This window comes from Halichoerus grypus, chromosome X (assembly GCF_964656455.1).
Source record: "Halichoerus grypus chromosome X, mHalGry1.hap1.1, whole genome shotgun sequence".
Lineage (NCBI taxonomy): Eukaryota > Metazoa > Chordata > Mammalia > Carnivora > Phocidae > Halichoerus > Halichoerus grypus.
The window spans coordinates 68,267,637-68,287,947 of record NC_135727.1 but is presented as its reverse complement, the minus strand read 5'-3'; the positions used below and the strand labels follow the sequence as shown (position 1 = coordinate 68,287,947).

The window sequence follows — 20,311 nt, the reverse complement described above, 5'->3', positions numbered from 1 at the left end:
TTTTGAACAGTATTGAAGTAGTATACATGACTACTTGTCAAAACCCATAGAACAGGGGGCCTGGGTGGCTCAGTTGGTTGTGTCTACCTTCAGCTCAGGTCATGATCTCAGGGGCCTGGGATCGAGCCCCACGTCGGGCTCCCTGCTCAGTGGGGAGCCTGATTCTCCCTCTGTCTGCCGCTCCCCCTGCCCCTCCCCCCATGCATGCATCTGCACACTCTCTCTCAAATAAAATCTTAAAAAAACCCCATAGAACTATAAATCAGGACTGAATTTTACTGTATGTAAATTACAAATACAAATCTCTAATATAACAGATGTATATTGTACCTATTAAATGAGCAGACATTTACAAAAAGAGAGAAAGGCCATATTTTGATGAATGTGTGGAGAAATATGCACATTTATACACCACTGACGGGAATGTAATTTTTACAACTATACTGAGCACAATTCAATAGTACTTTTCAGATGCCCTAATAATGCTCTCATCAAACTCAGTAATTCCCATTCTACAAATTTACTGCAAAGAAATAATTAGAAATGTACACGATTAATGTACAATGAAGTTTATTACATTTTATAGGCAAAATTGGTAATATGCAAAATGTCCAGCAGCATGCAATTATCTACCTAAATTTTGTTAGATCCATATGAAATATTATGTAACAATACTGTGTTTTCAAAGAACGCTAATTACATGCAAATACATTATTTTCAAATGAAAAAAGATGGAGAACAACATATACAATATGATGTCAATTTTGTTTTTAAATTGTACACCTGAAATGAACAGAACATTGTATGTTTACTAACTGGAATTAAAATGAAAACTTGAAAAAACTATGTTACATTCTTTTTTAAAGGGGCAAAAGGAAACAAACTCAGATGTTGAGTTGTTTTCTAGGTTATAAGATTATAGGTGTTCTTTACTTTTTAATTTATACCTTTGATTTTTCAACAGTGATCATCTGTTACTTTTATCATCAAGAAAAAAAGTATTTTTAAAATTCTGAAACAACAAACAAGCCCAGCCCAATCCAGCCAACTCCATGATCTTTTCTGTTGCCATCTTCACTTCGAAGACTACACTGATGTCCCCTGGATGCCTGTTGTCCTCTTGTTCCTTCAAGTACTGGACTCATACTGCAGATGAACACCTGTCAAAGCAAGAGAGTAGCAGGATCTCTCCAAGAGCATGAAACCTTGAAGTTTATACTGGCCTAGTCAGCCACAGGCTGATACGAGTATCAATCTCCATGACCTATGTAGGGAACAGATGTTTTTAAAAGCTGCAATGCCCGTATTACATAATTGGAAGTTCCCCTCTTCTAAATCTCTTCTAGGAAAGAATCTTTATAACTTTTAGATATTCTATCATGTTCTGGGGATTGACAAATAATAGGTCTAAGGGTTGACCTTTCAGTGTACTGTTTCCTTACACCTTACCAGGTGTTTGGAGTTGCCTGGAACCACTGTGCTCTCCGCCTCTACCCCATCCATCCTATATAAAAAAAACTGAGCTATTTGGTACTACTTGTGCTACCTCCTCTGTCCTCAACCCCTCTAAAACTGTCACTGATCCAGAGAGTTCTAAGCTGCAAACCTCGTTCTGGGTTGTTTCTCAATAGGGGTCAAGAGAAATCTCTACAAAGGCAGCTGTACCTGAGAAGAGGGCTTGGAACAGTGACTCTCACACAAACAGCAACGGAAGTAGCGCAGTGCAACTTAAAAGTCACTGGTTTAAGAAGTAAGTCTCAGGGCCTCCTCCAGTGACATAAAGGACCCTCACTTTTCTCCCCTCTTCCTCCATTACTAAGGGCAATAAGGAATTCACTATCTTCACTCAACACACATCCAAGATCTCTCAGGTTTGTTTACTTCCTTCATGTAGGCTTCTAGGTCCAGTATCTACTAAAATGTCAAATTTTTGTTACTCCATTATGGGATTTCATGGCCTCCTTCCCTCTCCTTATATTCAGAGAAAAACATGGGTGTCACTCCAAACACTCACTGAGGCTTCATTCACAACAAGGCTCCTCCCAGATGATGACTGTTACAGATGGCCTGAGGAAGGGAAAAGAAAAAAACAAAACAAAACCACACCCACTGAAACCCACCAGGGTCTGGCAGGGAATAAAAGGTGGTTAGTGAGAGCAAGATGTGCGCTAGAAAAACTCTGAAGAAGAGGCAAGACCCGGGATAAGGTACCAGATAGTGTGACCCAGGGTGTCCTGAGGAATCACTGGGAATACAAGACTTTCCACTTACCCTATGCTGCCCATCCCCAAGAGAGATAAAAGGTAACCTGGACTCCTGATATTGTTCACTATTAACCCCTGAGATATCTGTTCTTATGCAACATATGCCCTAAGACAAGTCCTGATCTCTGATGACTAACTCAAGGGGGGCTGGGATGGGGCAAGCCCTCCTACTAGTATTTTGTAATCAGCTGAGACCTCAGGAGTAAGTCCTGGGGCTGGGGTCCACAGGGTTGCTGGCCCTGGCTACAGCTTCTCCAGTAACTGTCATAATATCAGGAGGAAGTGGGTATCGGGCTGATTAACGTTAGTATTCCCCAACCACAGAGGCAAGTAGGACAAATTCGACCCCAACTCTAGCATTCATGACTCCCTGCGTCTTAAGAGATGGGAGGAAGGAAGTGCTAATGAAAGAGAGTGACTCCTAACAGCAGCTGCACAGGCCAGAAAAGTGCCAGTGGAAGGAGAAGGTATGGCTTTGGTTTGCTGTTATCAGTGGTCGTATCTGAGTCAAGGTGCTGAAGGAAAAAGGAATAATGTGAAGTGCAGGGATAGGGGTTACTTTCAAGTCAGTTGACTGCCTTCCTTCCATTAAGCTGGGGACCTTTGTTGCTGAAACCCAAACTCCTCTCTGGTGGCCTATATTCCAGCATTGGGGATCCAGCAATTTTTGACTACTGGAAACCTAACAGAGCGAGCCTTATACCTTCTTTGAGGGATTTTTTTTTTTTTAAACTGGGAACGTGGAGTACTCTTTATGGGAAGTGACAGTTCATATATGCACATACAGTATGATTTCTGAACAGAAAAAGTAGCTGAGAGGGCTAAGCATGCAACTGAAAGGAGCAACCTGTGGTCTGGAGAGTCTCCAGAGGATGATCCCTCCCTCTGCTGAGTCATGCCTTGTGAAGCTGAGATGAAGACAGGCTGTAGTCGCTCTCCGCTTCTTGCCTTTTCTTCTCCCTCACACGAAGTCTTCTACCAGGTTCTCCTGAGGAATAAATATAAAGCAGCCCCCACAGGAGGGGATGGGCTGTCTGAGGACCTGGTCACTCTATCACAGTGGCTTTAAACCTTCAGTGAAATATTGACTCATGTGAAGACTATAACCGAAGAAAAATGACTACATGCAATGTTGCAGGGTTCACAGAGACTCTCTTCTCCTAAACTTGACCTTCCGGGTCCCAAGGGACATCTCTCTGCATCAATTTCCAGTCCTTCCCAACAGCGCAGCGGGTATCTACAATACGTCCACTAAATTGGATGCATCCTGACCTCAGAGTGGCTTTCGCAAAGTGGTCTCATTATTCACCACCCATCCATGCGAGCTTTCTTTTGTCTATCCTTTATCTTAAAAGCTCAATTAGGTAACTGGACTGTCTTGTTCTAGTCAATCAATATGTGAGTTTTTTAAACTGCTGTGCCTGTTTTCTTGTTTTGTTTTGTTTTTTTTTTAAAGGACAGTACCAGCCCATACTCCTCAACTCAGAGGCTCAGAAGCCAGACTACATTATGGAACAGCCAACACAAGCTTGTACCATGTAACAGAGTTAGGTCAACGTCAAGGGAAAATTTTGATCTAAGGAAACTTTATGCCACTTCAAGCTGCCCAGGTCTGCTGAGATGGCCACAGCATCCCCTCAGTTTTGAGAGCCAGCAGCTCCTCTAGCTGTCCTTGCTTGGGACTGCTGCTCATTCTCTCACACCCAGTATGTGACAGACCCAGACGGGGTAAATCGGAGAGCACAGAGCAAGGTGCCGGGGATAGAGCAGGCGCTCAGTAAACGAGGGGATCGTTTTTGCTGGGCGTTCTGCAAGCCAACACTGCAGTGCAATGTGCAAATCATAGTTTCTGTAACTTCGAAGACTCCCTGCCACTCTTCTGCGGCTCCTACTACTAACCCATTACATCCTTTCCTCTTTTGCATCTGCACAGCCGCCGTGAGCCAACCTCTAACCATTCCTCAGGCACTGAAGCCTATTCTAGCTGGCCCACAGTGCTCGTTCCCAGACCAGCTTTTGCTATAATCCTGGGTCACTTCAGTATGTAGGTAACGGACCATCTGACATCCCAGCTTCACAAGTATCTTGCCCACTCCAGTTTTGAAGTCTCAAGGTTTCAAAATCCACTCTCCGATCACAGGTCCTATCATTCCAAGTTTCCAACTACTCAACACCCATCTTGATCACGCCCAGTCCTCTTTTTAGTCACAGACTTGGAGCTCACTTTGGACCTACACTGCCTTCCACAGAGAGTCTGGATTTTCAAAGTCATTTCTGCATAACCCTTCTCTTGCTAGCTGTCCACTCCTCAATCAATAAAGGTCAGGCCCAGGCAATCAAATTTACTTGTGACAGTGGCCTAAGACCACTTTACAATTTCTTGAGTTTCTAATGGAGTTTCAAGCTAGTTTCTTGCTTTAACGGAGTAATATCACATCTCACGTATCATTTAATTTAATAGTACCTCACTTTAACATGCCAAAAGGCCCCACTCCAGCCTTTTGGCCCGAATATTCCGTAGACTCTGGTTCGTCTCCGTAATCCTGTCCCTGGTCGGCTTCCTCTCCCCATCAGTCACCTCGACAATTACAAATCTTCAACCCCCTTCTCAGCTCCTCCTCCTAACTCCGAATCCCTGTGTTCCAGCGAGGAGGTAACTCCTTTCAACCAAGGCTATCCCTCCACCCCCATTTTAGAGCTAGAGGTTTCACCCTCCCAACCTACATTGGTTCCCAGGATCTTATTCCGTCTGCTATCGTCTTTCTCTCCCACATCTACAATGCCTCCCTTCTCAGTGCTTCCCGCCCCGAAGTCTGCAATTTTCTCCCACGGTAAAGGGGAAGCTTATACGACTCACTGCAGCACCCTGATGGAATCGTTTAACTTGTATTCTAGTTGTCACATCTTCTAACAGAAAGAAGGCTTCTCACAGAACAAGAACAATTAATCATTCGGAAATAAGAAATGTGAGCCCGTTGGGTGGCGAACGGAAAGGGGAGGCCTACCTGTCAGTGTAGTAGGTAAGGGGATAGCTGAGGTAAGGCTGAAAGGGGAAACTGTGAATACGAGCCACAGGAGCAAACCCCGGACTGTGAGGATGAAGTTTCTGATCAGTGATCACTTTGGTCCTACCCAAGGAGCAACCAGCAGCAACTGGGGCGGCAGCGGCAGCCATGCAACATCTGCAAGTAGCCAAGACTAAAATGCAGGCATAGAGACAGCGTAGTTCACGGAAAACATAATCTCAAATATGACCCAGATGTGGCCCTTGTGCTGTTACGGCCCATTCTCCCACCCTCGGCAAACATCACTGATGAGTCGTTAACGCTCTTTCACACTGCCCTGAGAGCTGGCTTCGGAATCCTTTTTATAAAACAGAATCAAGGCAGGTACTCTCAATCGGCTGGAGATGGTACTTGAGATGAAGTAAATATATTTGCTATGCTTGTGCTACACAGAAAAGTCCTCAGCAAAAGGATTAGAAGATAGGAGTAAGCTTCGGGAGAAAGCATACTGAAGACAGCTTGGACGTTGTAGGCAACTGGCGGGGAAAAGCTGAGCCCATGGAGATCACAGAGCAGGCGCCCAATTAATGTCTGTTGATGATTCAGTTTTTCATTCAACAAACATTTAATGAGGCCTACAATGTGCACGGGATTAGGCACCGAATACAAAGATGAATAAGGCACTGTCCTTGCCTGTAAGGAATTTAGAGTCTGGTAGACGAGAGCCATAGACACGGACAATGATAATACAACCTGATAAGTGCTAGGACACTTAGCAGGTTGTATTATATCCATCCGAGTAGGATTTCTTCAGAAGAGCACAACTCCAGGTTGAGGTTGGATCCATGCAGTCCTCCCAGCCACCAGGGCCTGCTGTTGTCTCTGTCACGTGGTGAGCATCCCAAGAACTAACAATGATAGCTATGATTGATAGAGTGCTTATGACATACACTTGACAAATGTCCTCATAGAAACCCTGCAAATTAATTATGATATTAGATGAAGCAACTGAGGTTCAATGAGGTTAAGTAACATGCCTTAGATCACACAGCTAGTAAACAGTTGAGTCAGGTTTCAAGTCCGGTTTTGACCAACTCCAAAGCATTTTTCTACATTTTTAGGATAACCTTTATTCAGGTGTAACACAACTTTTCAACAGGTTTCTATTTGGAAATAAGAGCAAAGGCAATAGATTAGTGATCAGGGCATGGACAAAATTCAGCTGGTTTCCCAACCCATTTGGCAGAGAAGAAAAAGATGGCAGAGAATTGACTTCATACTACCATACCATTGAAAACCTTCACGTCGGTTCGTTTTCTTTTCTTCCTCGAACCCTAAGAGTCTCATCGACAATGTAAAATATAAGCACCGCTAGTTAACTATCTTCTTTTAATCCTTGTCACAGTCAACATCATTATCAGCAGCAACTATAGTTGATACAGCATTTAACATACTTCCGACTCGTTCTAAGCCATTTACACGAACAATCCCATTAAATCCTTAAAAATCATTGCAATCACCACCCCCCCCCCAAACCACTGCAAAAAAAGATTATTACCCCTATTTTACATAAGTGAAAGGAAAGCCCCAGAGAGGTGAAAAACTATGCTTGACACCATACTGGTGAATGTAAGAGCAGATCGGAGCCTAGGCTATTTAGTCCCAAGGCCCAAACTCTTACTGTCCTGGCTTTGCTGTCCTACTCAGAGCTTCCTCTCCCACCCCTTCTTCCCCTTACTGCCCTCTAGGATGGCTACGTACACAGGGTCCACTGAAAATACCTAAGGTCTACTTAACTGTAATCTCCTATTAATCGTTCTAGTCACAGAAATCCATTCTCTGAATCCCCAAGGTCACTACTCTGAGCCCTAGGTGGAGAATTTTCCAAAGGACATGTTCCTCTTGCTTTGAGCAAAGAGGAAATGAATACTGCATCTACAGATTTTTGATTACTGAACATGTTTTACTGGGAGGTGTAACCATAAACACTGTAAAGTCCCTAAGCAAAATAGAATGACTGAGACAGTAACAACGAGGGCCACCTCTTCCCTGAGTGGGTTTTAGAGAGGAGAGCCTCTGCTCTGACTTTGGGTGACATGTGGTCATGAGGGAGGGCTGCTACTGATGAGAAGGACCAGGAACTAAGTAATCCTATGACAGGTCTGCAGCTGTTCAGATGTCTGAGAATAAACATTTCCTATACAGCTGCACCCCAAGAGAAACCTGCAAAACACGGTCCAGTCAAGCCCTGGTCCAAAAGAGATCAGTAGCAATGCCCATCTAAAAAACATGAGGGGATTTCTCATCAAGGCCAGGGATGGAGGTAGGTGAATGCACATTTGCCCAAGTCTGAGAGCCTTAACTGGCCCCTCTATTAGGTCCATGTTTGTATAGCCTCTAAGAGGTCAGGTCCTCTTCTCCACTCCCACTCCTTCTGGCCTCAGATCATTTATCATCTTACCTACTACAGTAGCCTTCTAACTAATCTCCCTGTCCGGATTTGAAGATCTTCCAGAACATGCTCTATAGTACTGCCAGAGTGACCATCAAATGCATCTCCTACTGAAACACTCAAAATGGAATCCGCATTTCATGGAATACTATATAAGGATCTATCATCAGCCTACATTTCTAACCCAATCTCAGGAACTACTTGTAGTCCCCCCGATTTCATCATTCTATTTCCAATGTCCATGCCTTTGCTTAAAAGGTCCTTCCCTGTTTTCTTCCTGGTCAAGCTTTACTTCTTTTAAGAATCCCCTTAAGCATCAGTTCCTCCAGCCTCTGGCATCTCCATACTCAATCAAATGATTTCTCTTCCGAACCCCGGAGTATCTTGTACATACCTCCACTGTAGAGCATACCATACTGTTGTAATTATCTGTGTACATGTTGAACTCTCTCACTAGACTGAGAACTCCTGAGGGCAGGGACTGTGTCTAAATTCGTCTCCATATCCCCATCTCCCAGCACCGTGCCGCAGCTCAAAAGGCAGCAGAGAGAAGAAACTGCAGATGCAGGAGAGAGAACAATAAAGCAATATTTTTGACTTGGGGTACAATACAAATATGCTGATTAAGCTGAAGCTGTAGAAAAACATTTCAGCTCAATACTGCACGCGAGTCTTCAAAGAAGAGACAAGCTGACTTAGGAAGGACTTCCCCATCACTAATTGTACTGACCCGCTGGATAAAATTTAAGGCCATTTGTTGGGTATATCTTAAAAGAACTTGAATTAGGATCAAACTGAAATAAGCAGGCTTGGATATGAGGCTCTTAAGGCCCTTCCATTCCTGAGGTTCTAAATCTGCAACCTATGCTATATCCAAGGGAGCCATCACGCCGAGCCTATGTCACAGACCCATGAGTGACTTGGCTCCCAGAATCGTGGCAAGGGGCCGAGGTTTCATTCCCATCCATACTAGACTGATTGCAAACTAACAACACAACCCATTCCCTCAGGCCCTGCTTTCCCAGGTGTCCCTTGAACCAGGAGCAGGAAATACTTTAAACGCTTTCAGGGCTACCAAGAAGGATCTCATGACCCTGAGTATCTTCCACAACCTGCTCCCTAAAGCCTTAGTTTTCTCCTTAAACCCTTAGTGCCTCTGATCAATGTTTGTTAAAATGCCATTTAATCTAATGTGGTGAGTCGGCATTAATCAAGTGTATACTAAAGGATGGATAAAAGCAACACAACCCTTCTGTCCCTGACAGGAAATCATTTAGCCTGATCTTCCCCTCCCTCCAACACAAATCAAAGAATACCCACAAAATAACACTGATTTTTAAATCTGGTATTCAGTTTCCTTAACTGCGAAATATGGAGATTGTACTGAATGGTCTCCCAGATCCCTCCTACCCCAGAGAAACTCAAAGAGCTTCCAAACCCATGTTTTTCCACTTGTAAAATAAACACATGAAATCTGTTCTTCCAAATTCACCAAATTTCTATAAGGGTCAAATAAAACCATGTTTGTGAAAGGTTTTCAAATGATGTGCTATACAAATTTAAGGAATTACTCTTGTAAATCAAGATATGCTGGAGGAGATATATTGTAAATTAAGATATACTGGAGAAGTACGCTCTGCCATTAACTAGATGAGTTACCTTAACAAATTTACTCTATCTCTCTGGGATGCCTCAGAAAGTTGTGGTGATGATGAAATGGGAACATGTGAAGTAGGCACACAATAATACTCAGTTTCATTTGTCCTCATTGAGATAGTCAGAATCTCAGAAACAAATGTGACCTTTAAGTGCATGTAATCCAACCTCTCATTACAATGCAGGGAGATTCTCGGGGTGCCTGGGTGGCTCAGTCATTAAGCATCTGCCTTCGGCTCAGGTCATGATCCCAGGGTTCTGGAATCGAGCCCCGCATCGGGCTCCCTGTTCGGCGGGAAGCCTGCTTCTCCCTCTCCCACTCCCCCTGCTTGTGTTCCCTCTCACACTGTCTCACTGTCAAATAAATAAATAAAATCTTAAAAAAAAAAACAATGCAGGGAGATTCTCAAATTCCATTCCAAGTGGTCACAGAAAAACCATTAGGTATCACTTCCAAGAATATTGTCATCTTTGTGGACAGTTCTTAAATCTGTTTATCCATTAACATAGAACTGCCTTCAAAAGCAGCAAAAATCAACTATTCCTGACTCTATCAAAGATCTGAAAACAGATTATCAAACTCTTTATTTTGGATGTATTGTCTCCCACAATCTAAACAGCCCTAATTCCTATGATGCTTCTCATAGGACCTAAGTTCAAATCCCTCTCAGAATCCTGGATGTTTTCTAGCTCCCTCTCGGAGAGTTGCTCTTAGGAATGAAACAGAACCATCAGGTAGAACAGGACTCTTACCTCTCTGATTCTAAACTTTTGTAGTGAGAACACAACAAGTTAGCCTTATATTGGAGGGCATGAAGGTCTTCAATGGGTACATATCCTGTATACAATGGGCACTGAGTTCCCAGAAGCTTGAAGTATAGAGGAAGCACTTCTAAATGGGAAAGAAGAGTTGATGGGATGCTGACGGCACTAAAAACAAATGGCTTACTACATAATTTCCCTAGTATTAGAAATCATCTCTGTAATTAATACAAAACAAGGATATGGAACACTATAAATAAGGCAGACTCCTAGGGCCACGTGGAAGAAATGTTACCATCATATCCAAAAAAAAAAACATTTTGTATGACCTTTTATACTGAACAATCTAGTCTATGCAGATGACATCTTCTGTACTTTTCAATCAGAATCTCAGTTCCTAGGACATCTGCCTATTTCTTTCATAAACTAAGAAAAAATATTGAAGATAATAAGTGGAATAGATACACACAATACTTAGGACCTGAATAAAAGGAGAAACATACCACATTCATGTATGAGAAGATTATACAGATGATAGATAGCTCTCCAAAAATCAATCTATGCATTCAGTGCCATTCCAACTGCAATTCCAAGGTATTCATGGTGAGGACTTGACAAGTTGTTTCTAAAGGTCTCCTGGAAGAATAAGTACATGAAAATAAAGACAATTTTTTTAAAAAGTAAGAATGAGGGACTCGCTGTACTAAAGCTATTAAGAACCAGGCATGTACAAAAGGACAGCAACCACACTAATGACAATGTGATAAAACAGTTTATTTTATATATAATTTTATATGTTAATTATAAAAACATATAAGCTTATACATTATATGCTTATCTACAATAAATACATATTTATGTAACATATATATCATGTATATATGAGGTAGTTCAAACCAGAAATTCTCAACATGAAGCACCACAGTAAATAACTATTGGGTCAAAAAAGAAATGTAAATTATGATCAAACACACTTAACAAACAACAAAACAAGAACACCACTTATGAGATTCAGCCAGTACTACATAGAGCCTTATGTTCTCTTATTTATTATAAAATAATGAAAAAGAATTACCTCAGTAAAGATGACAAACATAATGGGAGCCAAACAAAGGTGAGAAGAGGACAGAAAGAGTATGTGAATGAATAATGGCCAAAACTTGCCAAATTTGATGAAAAAGTATTAATCTATACATCATGCAAGAAGATCAATGTATGCCAAGAAGGATAAACTCAAATTCAAATCAAATCTAGACTCATAATAATCAAATTGTTGAAGTGACTTTAGAATCTTGAAGGCAGCAAGAGAAAAACAACTCATCATATGTAATGGATCTTAAGTAAGTTTTCATAAACCATAGACCAGAAAATAGTGGGATGATTATATTCAAACTACTGAAGGAAAATGAACGTTGACCGAGAATTCTGTATCCAGCAAAACTATCCTGGAGAAATGAAGGTGAAATTATGACACTCCCAGATACACAAAAATTAAAAGAATTCAGTGCTAACAGACACGCCTTACAAGAGATACAAAAGAGTCCTACAGGCAGAAATGAAAGGACACTAGACAGTAACTCATATATATATGAAAAATAAAAGAGCATGAGAAAAAGTAACTGCATAAATAAATTTAAAAGACAAAAAATTCAATTTTAATTGTAACATTTTTTGCTCATTTCTGACTTGAAGACAGTAGCATAAAGGAGTAACTAGAAGACTGTGCTAATGTGTTTACATTGCATACAGATGTAATCTGTATAATAATAACAGCACAAAGAGGGGAGGGAACAAAGATACAGTGGAGCAAATTTTGTCCACAATTGAAATTAGGTTGGTATTAACCTGAAAACAATTATTTTAAGGTAAGATGTTAATTGAAATACCAGAGCAACCGTGAAAATAATGTTAGAAAATACAGTAAAAGAAACAAAAAGACGTAAGACACATGGAAAACAAATAGGAAAACAACAGACATCAGTCCTACCTTATCAGTATGTTTAATTACATTAAACGTAAAAAGACACAACCAAATCTGACTCAAGAAGAAAAATCTGAATAGACCTATAAAAATAAATATGATAATCTATAAAAGTCCCCCCAAAAAGAGTTCCAAAAAAAATATTAGAGAAGGAAACACTTTCCAACTCATTCTAAGAGGTCCACATTAGCCTGATAACAAAGCCAGACAAAGATAAAATGAGGAAACTATAGAGCAAGCTACCTTTTGAATACAGATTTCCAAAAATGTCCAACATAACACTAGCAAACCAAATCTAGAAATGAAAATGATCATATACCATGACCAAGTCAGATTTACCTCAGTACAGCAAAGTTGGCTTAATATCTGAAAATCAATGAATCTAATACACTGTATTTACAGAATAAAAAGGAAACCTCATGATCATATCAACAAATGTAGAAAAAGCATTTGACAAATTTGATGACAACCACTCACGATTTAAAAAAATGAAAACCTTGGTGGCGCCTGGGTGGCTCAGTCGTTACGCGTCTGCCTTCGGCTCAGGTCATGATCCCAGGGTCCTGGGATCGAGCCCTGCATCGGGCTCCCTGCTCAGCGGGAAGCCTGCTTCTCCCTCTCCCACTCCCCCTGCTTGTGTTCTCTCTCTCGCTGTGTATCTCGCTCTGTCAAATAAATAAAATCTTTAAAAAAAAAAAAAAATGAAAACCTCAACAAACTAGGAACAGAAGGGAATTTTCTATATTTGACAAAGCGCATCTACAAAAACTGTACAGCTATCATTGTAATTAATGGAAAAAAAGTAAGTGTATTTCCACTAAGACCAGGAAGCCTTCTCTTGCCAATACTGTACAGGAGGTTTTATCCAGAGTAATTAGGCAGAAAAAAGAAATAAAAATCAACAAGATTAGAAAGAAAGAAGTACAATGATCCATATTTGTAGGGGATATAATCTTACACATAAAAATCCTAAGGAATCTACCAAAAAACCCGTACCCCACCTAATATTAAAACTATTAGAATAAAAAGAAGCAACTCTAATGAGTTCAGAAAGCTTAGAACATACAATATCAGTTAAAAATAATTTTACTTCTATATACTAACAATGAACAATCAAAATAAAATAAGAGAACAATTCTATTTTCATTATCATGAGAAAAAGCAGAACATTTAGAGTAATTTTTCACATGGAAATACAAGACTTTTTCTCCTGAAAATTACAATGTTGAAGGAGATTAAAGACTAAATGAATGGAAAGACATCCCATGTTAATGGACTAAGAGAACTAACAGTTAATATGGCAACACTCCACAAAGTGATCTACAGGTTAAATGTGATGTTCATCAAAATTCCAGATCTTATTTTATAGCAATTGACAAAATGATCCTAAAATTCATATGAAAACTCAGGGTCCAACAGTCGTGAACCAAGTTGGGAGGGTTCATACTTCCAGATTTCAAAATTTACTACAAAACTAAAAATAAAGACTCTGTGATCTGGATATAAGGATATACAGGTAAATGAAAAAGAACTTACAGGCCCAAAATAAACCCTTGAATTCAGAATCAATGGATTTTCAATACAGGCGTCAAGATAATTCAATAGGATAGTCTTTTCAATAAATGGTGGTAGGACAATTATGTATCTACATGCGAAAGGATAAAGTTGAACTTACACCTCACATCATATATAAAAATAAATGCCAAATGGATCAGACCTCAATGTAAGATAATGGTTTCCTTGTTATGACACCAAAATCAAAAGTGACCAAAAAATAGATCAAATGGATTTCATCAATATTAAAAATTTACATACCACAAACAGGAAAGTTAAAAGACAACACAGAGAATGGGAAAAAATATTTGCAAATCACATACCCAATAGGGGTCTATCATCCAGTTATAGAAAGAATTTTCACAACAAAACCACAAAAAGACATATAACCCAATTCTAACGAACAAAGGATTTGAACAAACAGTTCTGCAAAGAAATACAAATGGCCAATAAGCACAAAAAAAGTTGCTCAACACAGAAATACTAGTCAAAACCACAGTGAGACACTACACATCCACTAGGATGGCTATTATAAAAGACCAAAAGTAACAAGTGAGAATGGGGATAAGTTGAAATCCTCATACATTGCTGGTGGTACTGTAAAATGGTGCAGCCACTTTAATAAAGTTTGTCAAAATTATCTCACAACATTAAAATAGAGTTACACACTACAAAGCAATCCCACTGCTTTAAGTGTATGTATACCAAAGGAAATGAAAATATGTCCACTTGAAAACTTGTACACAAATGTTTACAGCACCATTATTCCTAACAGACAAAAGCTGGAAACCCAAATGTCCTTCAACAGATGAATAGATAAAATGAAGTTAATCCATAAAGTGGAATGTTATTCAGACATAAAAACGGATGAAGTACTAATATATACTATAATGTGGGTAAATCACCAAAACATGCTACGTGATAGAAGCCATCAACATAAAGGCCACATACTGTATGATTCCATTCATATGAATGTCTAGAACAGACCAACCCACAGGGACAAAAAGTTAGATTAGTGGTTGCAGGGATTGCGAAAGACGAAAATGAGGAATTACTGCTACTGGGTGTGGGGCTTCTTTCTGGGGTGATAAAAATGTTTTACAGTAATACAGAAATAATGACTGCACAATTCTATGAATACACTAAAAGCCACTGAAATGTAAAAGGGTAATTTCATAGTATATGAATTATATCACAGTAATTATTATTTTTTTTAAAAAAGTTATTTGCCTTATTCAGAGTCACACTGATTAGCAAGGTTGCTAAGACAGGCATTTAATCTTTTAAAGCATTTACTCTTATGACAAAATTGAGAGGACACTTGTTAGCTATAACCCCATTGACAGGTTGCCCCCAAATAGTGGTTACCAGTATCTGGGCCATGAGTGCAGGTAAAGTATTTGTGAAAGTATCAAACTGCCCAGTATGTGTAGGCATAACACGTAAACATGTAAGTAAAGATTAGAGATGAAGGAATACCACATGGAGATTAGCCCTATCATTGAAATATTCTCATCCACTAGGAAATGTAAGTTTTCCAGTGGCACCATGAAGTCACAAGATGATCCTTTTTTTTTTAAGATTTTATTTATTTGACAGAGAGCAAGAGAGCACAAGCTGGGGGAACAGCAAAGGGAGAGGGAGAAGCAGGCCCCCCACCAAGCAAGGAGCCCGATGCGGGACTCGATCCCAGGACCCTGGGATCATGACCTGAACCGAAGGCAGACGCTTAACCATCTGAGCCACCCAAGTGCCCCTGATGATCCCATATTTTAACTGGGCTAAATAATGATCTAGTAGTGAAGTAACAGAGGCAAGATTTGACAAAGAACAGTCACTGAAGAACCTCAAAAACAGAAGGTACCCCTACATGTGACCACAGGTGGTAAAAAGAAAATCTTAGCAGGACCAGATCTACAATACAGAGGAACTGCTGAGTCAACAACTAGACAACATGTATTTCTGGCAACAGACAGGAAAAATATGACAACTCACAACCAAACAGGACAGTGGAATACCAAAATTTTCTTAATGTGGAAAAAGTCTAAGACTTAACAAATATATTTGAATCACCTTGGTGACTATGGTTTAGATGAGTACTATTCAACAAGTGATGGCTCACCAAGATAAAATTCTGGGTACATTTTTTGATTAAGTGAACAATGGCAGTATAACAACTCATGGACCTGTGGTTTCATAATACGGCTAAGAACAGTACTTCCAGAACCATTGAACCCACGGTTGGCAGATCCTAATATCTAATGTTTTGCTAATAGACAAAATTCCAGGCAGTCAACTGAAGGGGCAAAGGTAAATAGTTAATACTAAATAGTAACAGCTAAATAGTTAAAACAGAATATACCCAATCTATGTGCTATGGTGAGCACTGTGAATTGTGCAAGACTGTTGAATCACAGATCTGTACCTCTGAAACAAATAATGCAATATATGTTAAGAAAAAAAAAAAGAAGATAGCAGAAGGGGAAGAATGAAGGGGGGAAATCGGAGGGGGGATGAACCATGAGAGACAATGGACTCTGAAAAACAAACTGAGGGTTCTAGAGGGGAGGGGGTGGGGGATGGGTTAGCCTGGTGATGGGTATTAAAGAGGGCACGTTCTGCATGGAGCACTGGGTGTTATACACAAACAATGAATCATGGAACACTACATCAAAAACTAATGATGTAATGTATGGTGATTAACATAACAATAAAAAATTTTAAAAATGTGTATACAAAAAAAAATGTGTATACAAAATTAAAAAAACCCAAATATACCCAATCTACAGAGGAACACTGAACTAAAAGTAAACAACAGTTACACACGTGAAGCACTATAATGTGCTGAGCAACACAGGTGCCAACACGAAAGCACGATAATTTGCAGCAAATTCTTTAAAAGCCTCATTGTATTGGCATTGAATGGAGGGATTCTAATGAAATGCAACAGGAAAATACCCTGGTAAGTTGGCATGTAATGCCACCCCTAAAGGGGCAATGCAGAGTGGACCATCAGGAACTCCATAAAGCCAGACTGTTACCTGTAAGCCTCTAGGCAGTGTCGTCAAATAAAGGGAAGAGGACTGAAGTTATAGTATAGGACATTAGTAACATGAGTTAATGTGAATACGTAAATATGTGAAAGTATAGCGATCCAGGTTTTTGATATTATCTATCCTAGTGTCTGATCAGAATGCCAAATTTCCCCACAGAAGACTGCCATCTGACAGCAAAAGTCTACATTATTGCACTACAAAATGCAGTTAACGTCTCAGTATTTAGAAAATGGGTGTCCAACCTGTAATCTTATTGGGCAACATGACTGTACTATTTGCACAGGATGGAAATAGCCCAACTAGGTAATAGGTTTTCTAACTAAAATTAAACACTGCACCTAAAAACACAGTGACTGATGTATCGCTATGTGTTTATCCGTGTATGTATGAATGCAGTTCCAAAAATCAAAAGCCCTTAAGATGCAATGCTTTTTTTTTTTTTTAATAAGCAGATTTTTACTAAAATTTTACTCAGTCTAAACTTTGGAACAGAACTGTGCACCAGAAATTTCCAAAGGACAAGGTCACAATTATATATAGAAGATTTGCTTCTCATTTGTTCACACAAAAACCAAAATTGGAAATTCATTACAACTATATACATGGCAAGATAATCCTTTGCTGAGTTTAGCTGCTGACTGGGTGTTAAATCCCATCTAAAGAATCAATTCAGCTTGAAAAATAAAAGCAGCACCATGTCTGAGATGTGCATCCTATTTCAGGACAGCAATTCTCCAGCAGTGGCTGTCAGCAATACAACAAAGCAGTGTCTACAAGAGCATGCTTAGGAGGGGCAGATGGATAATTAGGAGAGGGATGGCAGTAGCACACTTTCAAGAAAACAAAATATTCCAAAAGCATTTATTAAAAAAAAAAAAAAACCTGCTAAGCTTAGCTGCACTACCAATGTAGGGAACTGGCTGTAAAATCTTAAAGGAACAATAATGACTACTGACAGTAACCGACATTTACTAACTAGAAAAATACAACCCAGCCCATCAGTGGATAGTTGAGAACCACAGTGTTTAGAAGAACCCCGGCTGGCTCAGACCAAAAGTGCTAGCTCTATACTAAAACAACTTCCTGTTCACTTGCAGGAAAACTGTCCTTAAAGCCAATGGGTGGAGATGCAATTGTGCTCATATGGTTCCCATGGAGCAGGGACGCTACAGGTGACAAAATTATATTAGAACCTTTTCAGATAGCAACCATGTTGAAGACAGGAACTCATACTATTAGGCATTACAGAATTTCATCACCTAAGAGACTGTTCATATTTGTCGATGGCAAACTCCCACCTGGAGTTTTGCTTCCTAGCTCACTTGAGGAGACATCTTATCAATGTTGTCCTGAGGCAATTCTGATTTCTTATTAGTATTGAGGTGTCCTGGGAGGCACCTCACAAATTGCCAAGGGGTCCTAGAAAGGACCTTTGTATGGATGGGGTCCAGGACAGACTACAGGGAGACCTATGTGTTTCTGATTCACATACTCTAGTGCAAAACAGGGAGGGAGCAATGAAGGTAAACTGACCTTAACTTCCAAGGATGAGAGAGCTTCAGGCACAACAGGGGGCTTCTTTTAATCATTAAAACGGCCAAGCAGGGAAGCATGTCCATGAACCCCACCCAAACTGCAAGAACATGGTAAAAAGTATTTATCCCTCCCTCCTTGCAGGAAGCTTGCCCAGTTTAGAGTTAACCCATGCATAAAAACTGATGCTTTTCACTTAAAAATGTCCGTTTTTCCTCCTCTCTCTCTCGGAGTCTAAAACTGACAATTCAGAAGCTGGTTTTATTCCCACCTCTGCCAGTATCACTTTTAAAGCTTAAAATAAACCAAATCTTTCTGACAGGTAATTGATGGCGAGATATGAGCCAGGAAATGGAAAGAAGCTTTCAGAGCCCTTTTAAAAACCAAGCACAGTAAAAGCACCTCATCCAAAGGACAGACAACTCAATACAGGGAGGGTCCTGAGTACAGAGTGCACTGGGCATTCTGGCTGGCTGTCATCAAAGATTACCTTTATCGGTGTTTATGGGCATCAAAAAGCATTTTGCGGTAAGTGTACCACAACCAAAAGGCATCAGGCTCATCCCTCCTCCCGATGAAAGCAGGGCTAGTCTTTGTTCTTTTTACTGTAAAAGTGTTCTGGATGATTCTTGGGGTCAATGCCCACAACCATCTTCTGACGAAAAGCCACCTCACTACATTCTTTACCACACACTCTCGTCCTAACGTAAGGTATGGGATTTCTTAAATCTTTTATTTTGGAATCTCATCCAAGACCTCCTAACTCTAGAGTACACCCTGCACTCCTGCACTTAGTTAAAAGCCAGTGGGGGGGGTGCCTGAAGTGGCTCAAGTCGGTTAAGCGTCCAACTCTTGATTTCAGCTCAGGTCATGATCTCGGGGTTGTGGGATCGAGCCCCGTGTTGAGCTCTGCGCTCAGCGGGGAATCTGCTTGAGATTCTCTCTCTCCCTCTGCCTCTCCCCCCATGCTTGCTCGCTCACTCTAAAATAAATAAATAAATCTTTTAGAATAAGGCAATTCTTAAAGAGGTCCTGATCTTCCTAGGAACACAGTCACCACCAAACACTGATAAGGACCTCATTTTTTTTTTTTTTTTTTTACCCACAACTAAAGCATCATTGATAAAGAAGAGAGAGAGCCTATGGAGCAGAGACTTTGGGGCCAAAGTGCCTGACTCTGTGACATTTGGGGGCAATGTTACTAAGTCTAAATGACCTCAATTACCCCATCTGAAAAAATAAGGGATAATATTAGACTGTACTTCTTGAGCATTAAAACTGAGCTAATGCACATGTACAACAGTGTGTTAACGCTTACTGTGTGTGCTCAGTTGATGTGAACTGTTGTTATCCAAAGACTACTCTAAAAAAAGAATACTGCATAAAATGGAATGCTGCCTGAAATAGAACAAATAAATAAGAGGCAATTAAGAGGTACTGAAATGAGAAAAAAATAGTTGAATTTAGTAGGAAGTGCTGAAAAACTAATTAAAAGGGTAAAATAATCTTACGATCATTAAAAGTATATCATTTCGTGAAAGAGAAAGGAACAGAGCCATCTCATTACATAGGGCTGTCTCGGAAAGCAAAGAATAGTGGATGATAGCAGGGCACAGGATGATTATGCTTGTCAGAGGTGAGAATGAATTAAGTGTGAAGAGATGTAGGGGGTATATGAACAATATCTGCTTCTTGAATGTGGGTCTAATTACTTTACACTTGATTTCGTTCACATTAGCTAATCAAGAGATGCAAAACAGACAAAACATAATCGGTCTCTAACAAGATTATAATAAAAGAAATCATCAAGGACGCATGCACACAAAAATGTTCCCAGAAGTATGTTAACTACGTTGTTATATTCAATTTTATTTAAAAAATTTAAAATAATCCTAATGTTTAAAAAAAGATGTAAATATTATATAAAAATCATGGTCCAAAGACTTGTATGCATTCATATTTAAAGATAGGAAAATGTTCTTGTTAACTCAAGAGCCATCTAATCACTAAGTTGTTCACTTGAAACTGATGTAACAGTGTATTTCTTT

At 39.9% G+C, this 20,311-nt stretch overlaps 1 protein-coding gene across 38 annotated transcripts in view; it reads right to left on the bottom strand.

Moving 5' to 3' along the window:
* Nucleotides 1–553: 553 nt before the first annotated feature.
* LOC118519358 (uncharacterized) overlaps nt 554–20,311 on the bottom strand; it is a 57,212-nt gene continuing 37,454 nt past the window's right edge. For 16 of the 38 annotated variants that reach the window (XR_013444528.1, XR_013444530.1, XR_013444534.1 and 13 more), the window contains 2 exons: nt 10,643–10,775; nt 554–8,277 (listed from right to left, as the gene is read on the bottom strand). Coding sequence is in view for 3 of the 38 variants with exons in the window: in XM_078064080.1 (XP_077920206.1) it covers nt 10,698–10,775 (78 nt within the window). In the remaining 35 variants the exon portion in view is untranslated. Of the gene's footprint in view, nt 8,278–10,130; nt 10,270–10,642; nt 10,776–12,597; nt 12,804–18,263; nt 18,364–20,311 lie in introns of all 38 variants that reach the window. The other 22 variants (XR_013444532.1, XM_078064063.1, XM_078064078.1 and 19 more) reach the window with 17 other exon arrangements.